This window comes from Patella vulgata, chromosome 9 (assembly GCF_932274485.2).
Source record: "Patella vulgata chromosome 9, xgPatVulg1.2, whole genome shotgun sequence".
NCBI classification, from domain to species: Eukaryota; Metazoa; Mollusca; class Gastropoda; family Patellidae; genus Patella; species Patella vulgata.
In genome coordinates, this window is record NC_065887.2 from 41,387,122 (window position 1) to 41,399,721 (window position 12,600).

At 35.0% G+C, this 12,600-nt stretch overlaps 1 protein-coding gene across 1 annotated transcript in view; it reads left to right on the forward strand.

The window, feature by feature from the left end:
* The window catches only part of LOC126832277 (uncharacterized), a 30,328-nt gene extending 20,946 nt beyond the window's left edge, over positions 1–9,382 (forward strand). The window contains exons 3-5 of the mRNA XM_050562997.1: positions 1,929–2,278; positions 2,473–2,577; positions 5,053–9,382. Coding sequence (XP_050418954.1) covers positions 1,929–2,278; positions 2,473–2,577; positions 5,053–5,583 — 986 coding nt within the window. The 3' untranslated portion in view covers positions 5,584–9,382. The remainder of the gene's footprint in view (positions 1–1,928; positions 2,279–2,472; positions 2,578–5,052) is intronic.
* The last annotated feature ends 3,218 nt before the right edge of the window (positions 9,383–12,600 follow it).

Sequence of the window (12,600 nt, forward strand, 5' to 3'; positions counted from 1 at the left end):
ACAAAACTGCGGAAATGCACTGCTGTTTTTATTAGAAGTAACTAGTGTATGTTAATAACAGGCCAATTGTCTACTCATGAACATAAACAGTTCATATGGGCGGCTTATCTGACGGCCCCATTTCACTCGCAAAGAGATACATTAGAGACTTTTGGCAAGCGTAAATTCCTGGTCCGTATCGCGTATCCGTATGGATTTTGTGTGTGACGTCATCAATGTGTGTGTATTTCTCATACGTGATACGGCAGCACGTATCAAACAGCTTTTATACGGAAAAGGTCCGTATAACATCTTCGCCTTTTTACCGTCTTTTGTGCTACTTGTAGACGCTGAATTGTATCGTTGTAGCGTTTTTATGAATCTATGTGTATCATAGAACACGAAGGTGTATGTTTGATGGGATTTTAACAATAGGGACCTTTCGCACCGGTACGAAAACGAATACGAAAACGAAAACGTCATCGATTCGTGTGTGACGTCAATCCGTATTGAGTGTTCGGCCAGTGAAAAACGTTACGCGTATGGAGCTGGATTTACGTAGGTATGCAAACGAATATGTTTCTTGTCTCATATATTGAATTTTTCACCATTTTTCGAGCCTTTGTGTATATTGTTGATTGTGTAGCGTTCGTAGAATGTGCTCACAAGGAATATTCTGCTTGATCTGTTTTACATCTGCCAAAAATTGATTGAAAACTTTGCCTTGACCGAGAAGTTCATGGAGTGGAAATTAACGCCATCTAGTTATTATCGTAGGTCGGATTGCGAAACCGAGTGTTAGAGGATACGAAAACGAAAACGTAAACGAACATTATTTTTGATGGTTTTTCTCGGAATTTTCATACTTCTCCTGTCTGTCTGTCTGCATGCTGGTTTATCTACATGCTAAATTCAGGGAGGTGGAACTTTGCAAATGACTTAATTCTATGGTAAAGGGGTATAAACTTTCTGAAATGATGCATTAGTGAAACCAAAAATTGCTGTCGAGTCGAAGATTTTTTAATAAGATTCAACATTAATTTTTTTTGAATAGCTCAGCGACTGTCGAGTAACTTACTTGACTAGTACTGATGGTGATCTTGGTAGATATCTGCCACCATGCTGTAATAGAACTAAGATCAGCTCAGCTATGCATACTTACGCAACGCGAAAATCTGCCAAAACTCTAAAACTACATTGACGTAACGATACGGATGGGAAAAATTCCGATTGCCAAAAGTCTCTATTGTCAAAAGTGAAAATGAACGTTTTTGATTTTTGTCTTAATAATGAGTAATTGCTCCACAAATCCTCAGACATTCAGCAGTTTGTCGTGGCATGCCCCTAATCAACCGTCCAATCAGGATTTGTGGCAATCTGACCTACTCCTCTTGCAGCGTCACGGCCAATTCTTGCAGTGTGGTCGGTTGACGTTGACGTCGACGAACAGGTCTCCGGATCAAATTAAACGTAATACACTAAAACAAAGGTACGCTAAACAGTAAATCTTATGCAAGACCGATAGGAATTCAAACATTGATAGGATAAACCAGCAAGCGACAGTTTTCATCAACCCTTCCTTGAAGTGTCAAATTTGACAATGAACCCATCCTCCCACGTGCATGGCGCTATTGCGTGTCGCACATGCAGCTCAGTGGTTCTGTTGGGGCGATAAGGTCTTCATCTGTGAACATACTCTAAAAGCATGTCAAGTGTCCATGACTATTTATCATATCATTTCAATATCCCCTACTTTTTTGAAGAGTATATAAAAAATTATTACAGGACGGTTCCTGAACATACAGGGTGATTGTAATGAACTCTTGGCAGCACACATATTGCCTCATAGCAAACTGTATGGCGTATGCCCGTTTTCATTAGCTCTGACGGCGCAGAGCAGTAGAACGTTAAACCCCATTTCATTTTGCATCGATGCTGTATATTTTTAGGTCGAATTTATGGGCAAGACCAAAATTGCAAGGCGTATATTAGCACTAACAGAATCAGCAACATCAAGCGTCTATTGAACATGAAGACTACACCGGAAGTTGAATACCACCTACACAGACTTGGTTATCCAAATAGGTTTGCAACATCCGGTGACGTCTACATACCGGATTTACCAGACCCCAAGATCCCTATTCCACGGATTCCTGTAATTGTGGCTGGTGCCTCTAGTAATCATTTTACAGAGATGCAAGCCTTGATGCATAATATTGATACAGTTCTAAGACCAGTTTATCCGGATATTAAAGTTATTTTATATGATATCGGATTTACAGAATCACAAAGACAAGCAGTAAGTTAACAAAGCGTATACAGATTTAATGGAACAATCTGAACTACCCATGCGAGAAATTGCAACTGTTTGATAATCTAACCAGATCATTAAATAACCACGTTCACATGATTCACCTTGGCAGTGCGTGGGATTATTCTTATGTTTTGTTGAAATGTTATTTATTTTCATGTAATTAATATATATATTTACAGATAATAAAATATGGAAGATGTAAGTTGAGAAAGTTTGACATTACGAAATATCCCGATCACATAAAATACCTTCATTCTTGTGCCTGGAAACCCATCATCATACAGGTAATACATTCCGTTTCACTTTGTTTGACCTTTACCCGTAACAGTGTCAGTTCATTTGACCTTTACCCGTAACAGGGTCAGTTCATTTGACCTTTACACGTAACAGGGTCAGTTCATTTGACCTTTACACGTAACAGGGTCAGTTCATTTGACCTTTACCCGTAACATTGTCACTTTATTAGATTTATTAGAACGGCTGATATCAGCATCCTTACATGTTCATGATTCCCGCGTTGATGTTCTATAGTCCGAATTGATGAACTAACCCAAGTATATGATAGGCGTTGTGACAGGCGTCTTTCAGCAAATTTGTATTTCTGCTTTACGGTATTCACGGACATTATTGAAAATCGAATTTGATAAGTTTCTAAATTCAACTCTCAGGCTTATATACCAAAAATACTAAGATTTGGATGGAAAAATCTATATTTTAATTACATTTACATATTTGCCAGGATCTTCAGGGCTATGTACAAAAGACAATAACGTCGCTTAGTTACATAAAAGCGCGACGTCATTAAGGGGACATAGCTCCAATATGCCCTAATCAAAGGGTAATTTTATAATCCAAATAATGTTCATTTCAATCGCCGGTTCAGTTTAGGAGAAAATAACTCTTATCAGTCTGTTCTCTTTGGCTTGTAATATTTGTTCATTTATGAAATTTAACCTATATATTGGCGCAACTTTAAACTTTCCGTTACCACATATGTCTAGATGGCTACTTAGTGGAATTGTTCTGTTTTCTGGGTGGAGTATCTGGGACCTATGTAAATCTATTCGAAGGTTTAATTGTTGGTCGCTTTTGCCTTTATATATATATCAAGTGTATAAACAACATATAAACAACATAATAATAATTTACTTCCAATATGACATTAATTAACTATATAATTTCAAGATAATAATAATTTTTATTTTTGTCCAGTATAATATTATTTTTTTACTTGCAATATAATAATAATTATTTATTTACTTCCAATATAATAAAAAAGATTTCATTTACGTCCAATGTAATAATATTTATTTAACCCCAATATAAAACTAAATAAGACTGTATTTACTTTCAATATAATAATAATTATTTATTGACCTCGAATATAGAAATAATTAAGTTTTTGTTTACTTTCAATATAATAATAATTAAGATTTTATTTACTAACTACACCTACACATCCCCGTGGAGAAAAAATCACACGACTGTATAATAATATACTAAATAAATATCACAAAATATCTAAAACATTATTTGATAATGGATGATAAATTACAAATAGTCAGCTAATTGTCAAGGTCTGGGAAGCGCCGAGAAAACTTTTTTTTTTTAAATTATTTAAAAAGTAAAAAAAAAATCAATATATATATACTACCTGTAAGATACACATACACATCTAACAAATACAATATATACTACCTGTAAGATACGCATTTTGATAAATACAATATAATATACTACCTGCAAGGTACGCATTTTGATAAATAGGCCTATATACAAACTAATGTGAAAAAACCCCAACCTTTTCCGGGGGTCCTACTTTGGTAAACCTTTAGTATGTTATTACAGTACACTAAACCCTGCCATAATCAGTTGAGAAACCCTTTGTAGCAATTTTTGAGGGGGGGTTAAACTGTATTTTGACCTGACAATAATGAGTGTTTAAGATTTTAACAAATAGTCTCCATTGTCAAGTACCATTGCTACGATAATAAGCAAGTCTCGATTATACATTTTTACATCCAATTAATAAATCACGATTGTGTTTTAATACATTCAAAACCACGGCCGTCCAATGATCTAGAAAGTTGATTATATTCTTGTCATGTGAATAAATGAGTAATGTATAAATCGTTTGAATGCAACAGAAATACATGTTATAGGCAGATTTAGCTCTTACACCATCCCATTTAATATCATTGATAGTATTATATATTTTATAATTAAACTCGTGTCACCTGTACAGGTAACGTATATAAACATACCTCTATTGTCCATCATGTCTGAAGTATCTCATTAGACTACATGTATATATTATGATAGAAAAGTGTAGTATTAACAATTGTTAATCAGTTTTGTTGAAAACGGCAGAGTTAGAATATCCATATAAATTCTTGATTAGTTATGCGAAATGAAATAAAATGGAGTTTAACGTCCAAATTTTGTCTGCAACCGATTAGGAAATGAAGACGATGATACGCCATACAGTTTGTTACGGGGGAAATTTTGCCCAGACTTTGGCGTTGTATCTTACTCCTATTTTGAATTCGAACTACACACGGGACCTGAACAACTATACACTGACAATGCCAGGTCCTCCGCCCTGTACCACGGACAAGGGGGAACCACGCCGGTAACGCCTAAGGAACTCTCACGGTCAACGCCTGTAACGAGCCCAGGGTCACACCGCGGCTCCCCGATTAGTTATGCAATGTTCTACAACAATAATTATATATATTTTGTTTTATTTTAATATACAGGAAGTATTAAATGAGTACAACTTTACAATGTATATGGATGCTTCAATACGATTATACAATGGAAGTCTGACGAGTATTTTCAACAAAGTCAAAGAATTAGGCATCATTCACCGTTGCGCTCGCACTCATCGCATTACAACTAACACATATGCCGAAACTTTTGAATATTTCAATGTGGAACCGTGTTTACTTCATGGTCTTTTTGAGACTGGAGGAGGATTTAATCTTGTTGTGAAAAATAACTTGTATTCCTACGCTGTAATGAGGTCATGGTTAACCTGTTGTCTTCAGAAATACTGTGTAGAGCCCAAAGGATCCAAGAGTCAAGACGCATGTAATCACAAATATCATAATTGCCATCGCTTTGATCAGTCAGTTCTGGGCATTGCTATTTCTATGATGGCTCTAAACGAATCACATATTATTCCTAATAATTTATATGCAGCTAAGCGAGGGGATACAATGAATTACTTTAAGAAGATTTCAAAGGGAATAATTCAACCAAAGTCCGGCGGCAAACCTGGACATTAGGCCAAATACTAACATAACCGTGTTTACTGTTATTTGGTAACAAAAAATAGGGTCTGTGGGTCGGAAAATCGTTTTCCCTTTTAAATTTCTTGGTGTTTGTGGGTTTAGATTGGATAGATCTAAGTGAATAATAAATTAATCCTTTAATAAACTCTTACGACACTTGCAGTTTATAGTCTTTGTGGTGTCAAATTAAATTCTGTAAAGTGTGTGTTATTTGTTTCACCGCGTTTCGAGCTTAATTACTGAGTAACGTTCTGTAAAATAACACTTGCTCCTAAACGAATAACCTGCGGAACATTTTTGGTGGGTTGAGCGAGACCGTGAATATTAAATGATAAATTAAATGTCAGTTATTTAATATGGCCACATTGTTTACTCTGTTGGTACAAATGGGCAGGTTGAGATCAATCCGCGTGTTATTCGTTAAGACTAAAGTGTTGACATTTTTCGACGGTTCCTTTATAGTCTACTATTTTGTTTATTGTTTATTGACATGATCTCTAGCTATATAATGATTGCTATTTATTATAGTATATCTTTTAATTCATGATGTAGCTTAAACTAATAATATTATCTAAAACATTTCTCAAACTAGTTAAATCTCTATGTCAGTAATTTTTAATTAACCATTTATAAATTGTGTAAATTTTAAATGTACACGAAGCACACATTTTCCAATACCATGACAAGAGATTTGTACTATAGGTGGGTATAGATAACAATACACCTAGAACAAACTGCAACAGAAATCATTTCTTTGGGAACCGTTCAGGTATGGTCTCTAGTACTTCCATAACAAAAGCGGCCATTATCGGTCTTGGGGAAATTTGCATAAGTAACATAAATCCAAGATGGCCGCCAGTGGACCAGAAAATCTCCGAATCGGTTGACTTTAGTGCAAATAAATGTATTAACGGCCTATAGGATATCGATACTCGCGAGTTCAAAAATGCCGACATAACCTACGATCTTATTATGACGTCGTAACGTCATTTTGATGGCATTACGTCGTTCTCATTGTGACGTCATTATCAATTGTATTGTAACTACGCTCGGAAAACTGTTGGGAACCATGAACCGCTGCAATCTGTTTCACAGAGGATTACGAAAGTCTTCTTATATCTCTGTAAAAGAATCAAGATGACTGCCTTCAACACATGACGTCACGCGACGTCAATCATTGGCTCAATGGGGCGTGCAATGTTTACATAAGACGTTACTGCTTCGGAAAGAATGCTGCCTTTTACTCAGTTTTATACCCATTTACACTAAATAGGAAATAATATTTACCTACAAATACTTCAAACGTCGTTATTTATTTTTCTAATACTTAAAAAAAATGTTTAAGAATTTAATTTGTCGGAGTAAAAAATTAAATATTTGGGGCTCATTAAGTCGCATCGATGTCATCCTTATTCACTGCTGATCAGTGTGGAACCGCTGTACAACTCATCAAACTGAAACTCTACACGGTGGCTTGCTTACCTGGAGGTTCAGTGTTTGATTCCTGCGTTGGCCGAGAAAGTTCATTGGGATTTTACGGCGTGGTACCCCTTGTCAGTGGTGCAGGACAGAAGACCAGGCAAGGGACAACGTATAGTCCTTCGGATGGCACGAAAAGCCATTTCGGGCAGTTGCTGCAATAGAAATGCCGACCACGTTTTATGGTCGGTCTAGACGTATATTATCACCCAAAAAAAGTCCCAATCCTAAATCCATTCCCAAATGGGTCAAATTGGCAAAAATCCAAAATGGCCACCGGTTTTGACTGGAAAATGCCAGTTTTTATCCACTTACCATAATATGATTGAGTTTGGTATCAAAATATATCCTAACGAGGTAGCTGGATCCATTCCCATACACATTTTGGTGATTAGTTATACCGCGGAGTCAATATTGGGAAATAATTCCAGATGGCGGCCAGTTTTGGCGGGGAAATTCGAATTTTACAAAATTACCTCATTTGGTGTCAAAATGTATGTTTTGAAGGCAGCTGATCTCATTTTCGACACATTTTTTTCATCTTGGTAATTAACTGGTTCCCCTGGGTCAAAATAATGGGAAATCCCATTGGAGATTTGGGGATTACGAGTGGTCGAGTCCGCCTCAGATCTAATACGATGTCATTCATCAAGCATCAACTAAATTTCATTTAGACGCTCTGGTTGACCACTGTTCACTACAGAAGAAGCGTAGCAGGCATGACGAAAGGGGTCACTCGCAGCCCACTGTGGACGCCAGTGTCGTGGGTGTGTCCGATTTCGATCACCAACCACGAAAATTGAGCCAAGATGGCCAAACCTATTGAAGCACGTCGTGAATTTATTTCAGAAAATGATTGAAATATTGAGACACAGATGTATACGATATCGCCTGTTTGTCAGATATGCAGTGAACCATTCCGAAAATGACGGAAAGATAACGGGTATTGGAGGCCGACAATAATCAGCCGATTAAGATCCCTGACCTAAGTTCAATAATGAGCGGAGATACCAATTTCAATGGCAGAGAATTTAGGACAGAATAAAACTTGGTGTAAAGTCATGACTAAGTTCAACAATAAGCCAAGGGCGTGCTAGGGCCTCCGAGGGTAGGCAGACCAAAGTTAGGGCACTTAGGAGGGGAGGGTAGGATCGGAGAAAATTTGAGTTTTGTGGCACATGGTAGAAGCGATTTGACGTATATGCCATGACATACCACACATTGACACTTGGTTGAGGGATTATGATTACGTCACAAAGATCCGAACATGAACATAGTTAGCTGCAGTCAAGAACTAAACGACCTGTGAGTAAAAAAAAACCAAGCATGTCTCAACATCTGAATCATTTTGTGCCACGTGCTTCAAAAGGCACGACCAGCTTCCGCAGTGACCTGAGAGTGACCCCAGTCGACCTATGCCGCTACTGCAGTGAACTGGGAGATACTCCAAATGAAATTTAGTTGATACTTTTTTTTTTTTTTTAATAAGCAATAACAGCATAGTACATAGTTCACATATTACAATCACAGTGTGTAGCATCATACAGATAGCGTCGGTTTAATGTTGAAGGCTATACTATATTACATTGAGTAGAACAAATATATTCACAAAGAAAATAAAAGCTAATAAAAAACTAAACAAAAAAAAATACAAAAATAGCTACAGGTATTAAGGAGTTGGAATACTAGAAATGGAATACTAGAGGTATGCATAATATTCATATGGTATAATCCCATTTATTTACTAAGGTTTCGTTTAATTCATTTTCTATCTGTTGTTTACCTTTTAGGTAGTTACGATAATTAATAATTGTCGGTCTAATATTTTCTATTTTCGCTTTGTAGAGGTAGTATTTTGTTAAAAATATTAAATGATTTACAAATAAGAATTCAAGATATGATTTAAAAACTGTTTCTTTCAGAAAACCGAAATGAATGTTCGTAAGTTGTAATTGTAATGAAATGTCATTAGTTGAGAAGATTTCATGTAAATCATTCCATATTACCTGGGCGTAATTGCAGTATATAAAAAGGTGTTCCGGGGTTTCTATATTTGAATAACAAAAATCGCACAATGAAGACTCCTTTAATTGGATTTTAAATAAACGGTCGTTTGTATATATAATTTTATGGAGGTATTTAAATTAAAAATTTTGTAATCTAGTATCAGTGCTCGTTTTATAGACCAAATTGAATATACATGAGGTTTCACGTTCTTCAAATATAAAACTATTCTCTTCTTCCCATTTACTTATTGCTAATGGTTTACTGTATTTAGAATCTACTCGTATTGAATAAATGTCTTTTGCTTTAATCTTATCTAGTGATTTTTTTATATATATTTATACAGTTGTTATTAATAATGTCAAACACGCTTTGTTTTCTTACTATAGGCGTAGGTTCGTAGTCGATTATATCCAAAAACTCTTTAACTGCTAAGCAAACGCTTTTCATTCTTAATATTTTATTACTATTCATTATCCTATTGATTAACAGTCTTCTCTACAATCAATCAAATATAAAATATTATCATTCATCAATTCTTTATCTATTAAAGGTTTTTTGTTAATCTTTATATGCTTATTGTTCCAGATGATTTGATTTTGAGGGCTTATTAACATATCGATTTTTGAGGTATAGATATGGAACCAATTATTGAAAAGTTCTTGATAGAAGGGTGATAATTTTAAAAAAGATGTTTATAATTACATGCCGGTAATATTTGTCCGTCATACTCGTTTAATATATAAGCGTCCAAAACAGAAAACAGATATTTATGGATAATGCTATCAAAAGCTTTTTTAAAATCAATGGCTAAAAGAAAACCAGTTATTTTCTTAATTTTTGCGAGGTAAAAACAATCATCAATGATACGAGTATTTTCCTGTATATGCCGTCCAGAAATATAAGCCGTTTGTTTTGGATGTATTAAATATTGAAGAAAGGATTTTAATCTTAATGATAAAATCTTACTTGCTAATTTTACGTCTACATTTATAAGTGTGATGGGCCGCCAGTTAGATAGAAGTGATTTATCTTTGCCAGGTTTTGGTATTAGTTTAATAATCGATTGTCTTTGTGACTCTGATAATTGCCTGTGTTCAAAACTATAGTTAAATGAGTTTAGTACTAATGTATTAATAAGAGGCCAGTATTCACGGTAAAATTATATATTCAGTCCATCATTGCCTGGGGTTTTATTATTTTTAAATAGTTTTAATGCTTCCAAACATTCACGGTTGTCAATTTTATGTTCCAGCATCTGACTTTGATTTTCATTTAATTTTTGGAAGTACTGTTTCCTGAGGAATATTGTATCCTCGAGACCTGATTTGTTATGGGTAGTCTCTGAATAAAGATTCGAGTGATAGTTATAAATTTCCCTTGATATTTCCTTTGGGCAAGTAATTTCACTATTATCTCTTTCAATTCTGTTTAATGATGTTGATATTTTATTTTGTTTCTCTAAACTAAGCAATAATTTTGTATTCTTTTCCCCCTTTTCGTGCCACTCCACTTTAGATCTTAAGATAGCCCCACGGATTTCTATATCATAAATTTGATGGCGTTCTTTAATAATTTGTAATAATTTTTATCTAATATCAGATTGTTATTGCCCTCTTTAATAGCAATTGCTTGATGATCACTGAATGTTTTTGGTATAATGGTGCACTCTTTTACAAAATCTTGGGTAGTGGCCGAGATGAACCAAAAATCTATCCTGCTTTGTATTAAAGGCTTAAGCTGTTTCCACGTATATCTACGTAACTCTGGATTTCTAACTCTAAATATGTCGATAAGATTAAAATATTTTATTATTTTTATAATAGCTACCTTGCTGTTGTTTTTTTATTTTATAATTTCCACCCGTTCTGTCCAAGTCTTTGTTCATCACATTGTTAAAATCCCCGCCTATGATAACTGACAAGTCGTCGTAAACTTCAAAAGATTTGAGCATCTGATCTTGCAGTTTAAGAAAATGGGCCTTTTGCTGAATATCTATCGTGGGGCTGTACGTATTAACGAATAAAAAATTAGTCTGTAAGCAGTTTAAAATCAAAATAATAAAGTATCCATTTTCATCAGCTGTATATGACTTAATATCTAGATTACTCGATGTATTAAATAAAATGGCAGTTCCAGCTGAATTACTCACTGAAAAAAAACTTGTGTTGAAACAACACAAACTTGTGTTATTTTCAACACAAGTTAGGTGTCTCTATTTAACAACACAATCTTGTGTTAAATGTTGAAACAACACAAAACTTGTGTTAAATGTTGAAACAACACAAAACTTGTGTTAAATGTTGAAACAACACAAAACTTGTGTGAAAATCTACACATTATTTGTGTTGAAATTTCTGAAACTTGTTTGTGTTGAAATTTCTGAAACTTGTTTGTGTTGAAATTTCTGAAACTCGTGTTGTTTCGTACAAACTTGTGTATAACAAAAACTTGTGTTGTATTTTACCAATTTATATCCAGTATAGCAACCTTTCGAATGCAACCCCTTCCATTCGTTCTGTTTAAACTGTAATTATTGATAAATGACATAATAATTTTGTTTGTTAAATTATTATTTATTCAAAAAATGATATGAAAAAAAAAATTAATGCCTAATTTATACCAATACAGACATCTCGAAGGTTAATAAACAAAGTTAATTCCAATACTAATAAAATTGTGTTATACAATGAAAAAATACCCCCACCCCCCCATTCCCAATTATTAAATAAAAAGTAGCTATTTAAATTGAAAAAATAAAGCACCGAGACATTTGGAATATTAATCAACAAAGTTAATTTCAATACTAATAAAATTGTGTTCAATAATAACAATATCCCCCCACCCCTCAAAAAAAGCTATTTAATTTTTTTTTACAATTAACATTAAAAAGAACTGAGAATATAATATATACTATTCAAAAAAAGTAGGGGATATTTGATTTTGGGGGCATAATACTAAAATATGCAAATGACTACGAAAAAAGTCACTATAGAACCTAACAGAAGAAACATTTCCAGTTACATGTGACGCCCAAACGCACCAATAGCTACCGCATGGAATGCAGGTGATGCTTGGGATCATCATGGGGGTCCAACCCAAGATTTGCACGACTCTGACTTTGAATGTTACAGTCATTGTGGCATTGAATTCCAGGGTGGAAACATCAGTTTAATTGTTTTAGTGACCAAAAAACAAATTTTGATATGCGTCGGCTTACCCAAAATGAAAGGTTACGTGCCCTTGGCATGCTACAGATCGGCACAACACAGGCGGTTGTGGCGCGGACGATGAATGTTTCTCAGTCTGTCATAAGCAGGCTATGGTTCAGATACCGTGATACACAATCTGTACAGGACAGACCACGCTCAGGTCGACCAAGGGCGACAACTCAAGCCCAGGATCGATTTATCCGTACCTTGGCCTTGAGAAATCGTGTCATCACAGCAAATCAGATCAGCGCTCGTCTTCAAACAGACACTGGTGTGAGAGTGAGTGGCCAGACGATTCGGAATCGATTGCATAGGG